General features: G+C 36.5%; 1 protein-coding gene across 1 annotated transcript; it reads right to left on the reverse strand.

The window, feature by feature from the left end:
- Nucleotides 1-924: 924 nt before the first annotated feature.
- Nucleotides 925-2,395, reverse strand: LOC110036950 (nuclear polyadenylated RNA-binding protein 4-like; the record flags this gene model as incomplete). Its single annotated transcript, XM_020741514.1, has 2 exons — nucleotides 1,592-2,395; nucleotides 925-977 (listed from the first exon to the last, which is right to left on the reverse strand). Coding segments are annotated over exons 1-2 (857 nt in total), but the record flags the coding sequence as incomplete, so codon positions are not given.
- Nucleotides 2,396-2,515: the final 120 nt, after the last annotated feature.

Below are 2,515 nucleotides of genomic sequence, written 5' to 3' on the forward strand. Positions count from 1 at the left end.
TTTGATAGTCGTGTTACTCACTATTTTGTGAGATATTTATTTTTATTTTATAATATTCAAACTGGATATTTGTTTTATGCATGGGATGAGCTAGTATGAATAGTTCTGTTATAAACAATATTACAATACATGGGTAGAATGATCATTTGTCCTGAAACAGTTGCAGCAGAACTGCTTTTAAACTGTAAAAAACAAACAGATTGTCAACTTATCCGCAGCAACTTCTGCACAACAGCTTCCTGCCACAGCTATTGCATAGCAGCTTATTAATAAGCTGCAGCTACCCCAAATAGACCCTTAAAAGTGGGAATAGTGTTGTTTTTGATGTGGTGCTAAATTTTGAATGTTATGTGTGTGAATGTGAAAGTTTAAATGTGAGATACATAAGTACATAAGAATTGAGTATTATGTATGTAAATGCCCCTTGAATATAACATGTTCCTATGACTATGGCCAAACAATAGCTCAATTACTCATTTTGCAAGTTACAAGCTTACAACATTATATCCATCCGAAACAAGCCTTATTTCATGACAAGTATATTTAAGTTAGCACAACATACATCAATATTTAATACTGGGTTGATTAGCAAATAGGGTAAATTATACTTATTGATCTCAAAAATCCTTCATTTCCATTCGAATTACAAATTTAACAAATCTAATTAATTCGCAGAAAAAACTTAATCAACTTATGGACTTCGTTGACTCTAAAGAATCACAAAAAAAATCATTCAAATTATGTTATTGATTGTTATTTTAATAGTTCTTTTTTTTTAATTTTGATAGTCGTGTTACTCACTGTTTTGTGAGATATTTATTTTTATTTTGTAATATTCAAACTGGATATTTGCTTTTATGCATGGAATGAGCTAGTATGAATAGTTCTATTATAAACAATATTACAATACATATATTACAATACATGGGTAGAATGATCATTTGTCCTGAAACAGTTGCAGCAGAACTGCTTTTAAACTGTAAAAAACAAACAGATTGTCAACTTATCCGCAGCAACTTCTGCACAACAGCTTCCTGCCACAGCTATTGCATAGCAGCTTATTAATAAGCTACAGCTACCCCAAATAGACCCTTAAAAAGTGGGAATAGTGTTGTTTTTGATGTGGTGCTAAATTTTGAATGTTATGTGTGTGAATGTGAAAGTTTAAATGTGAGATACATAAGTACATAAGAATTGAGTATTATGTATGTAAATGCCCCTTGAATATAACATGTTCCTATGACTATGGCCAAACAATTGCTCAAGTACTCATTTTGCAAGTTACAAGCTTACAACATTATATCCATCCAAAACAAGCCATATTTCATGACAACTATACTTAACTTAGCACAATATACATCAACATTTAATATTGGGTTGATTAGCAAATAGGGTAAATTATACTTATTGATCTAAAAAATCCTTCATTTCCATTTCGAATTACAAATTTAACAAATCTAATTAATTCGGAGAAAAAACTTAATCAACTTATGGACTTCGTTGAGTAAAATAAGGCTCTAAAGAATCACAAAAAAAAATCATTCAAACCGCGGATATTAACAAAAAAAATAACAGTAAGAAAACTGCATACCTCAACTTTGGAAAACTCAGCCACCGCTCTCTTTGCCTGGCTGGGTTCCACATACCTCAAAAAAGCATAACCCTTATTCTTCCCCGTTTGCCCATCCATCATCATGCGGAGCTCCAAAATTTCCCCCACCTTTCCAAAAACACTCCTTATATCTTCCTCCTTCGCATCCCTATCCAAACCCCCAATAAAAATCTCTGCTTTCCGCTTCTTCATTCTCTCCGACAAGCCCATCATCGCCGGATCCTTTACCTCTGAAGCCTCCAATCTATCACCATCTTTCCCACTCTCAAAGTTGTCGTCTTTCTCCTCCATCAGTCCACATTCTTCCTTAATCTTCATAATAACCTCGGATTTACCTGACTCAAGCTTCTTATCTTCCTCCACCTTTGTCACTGGTTGAGAAGAACCATCCAGAGAAGAATTAAGGTTGAGGTTCTTCTCTGTGTTCTTCTCCAAATACGCTATGCCGTCTTGCAAAGGCGCGGCATCCACTTTCTTCGATGTTAAAGACCCCTTAGGAACCAACTTCTTCACAATTTTCTTCCTCACTACTTTCTTAACCTTCGCAATGTCGTCTTTGGCATCCACCTGCCGACATTCTTCCTTGATCCCCGCAATGTTCTCGACCTCGGGTACAGTTTTCACAGGCTCCGGTTGCTGCAAAGTATTAGGGTTAGAAGCTTCCTCCGCTGCAATCTGTTGCGTGCCACTATCCAAGACAGAATTAGGGTTAACGTCTTTCTCACAGCTCTCCAGCAACGACACAGCGCCGTCTTGCTGAGGAGACACGGCATCCAATTTCATGGCTGCCACAGAAACCTTCGGAACTAACTTCTTCACAATCTTCTTCTTAACTACCTTTCTCACCCGCAAGACCGTCTTAGTGGAAGACTTCTCTGCGGGGTCAGCAGAAGTCTTCACTTC

Source organism: Phalaenopsis equestris, unplaced genomic scaffold (assembly GCF_001263595.1).
Source record: "Phalaenopsis equestris unplaced genomic scaffold, ASM126359v1 Scaffold213097, whole genome shotgun sequence".
NCBI lineage: Eukaryota > Viridiplantae > Streptophyta > Magnoliopsida > Asparagales > Orchidaceae > Phalaenopsis > Phalaenopsis equestris.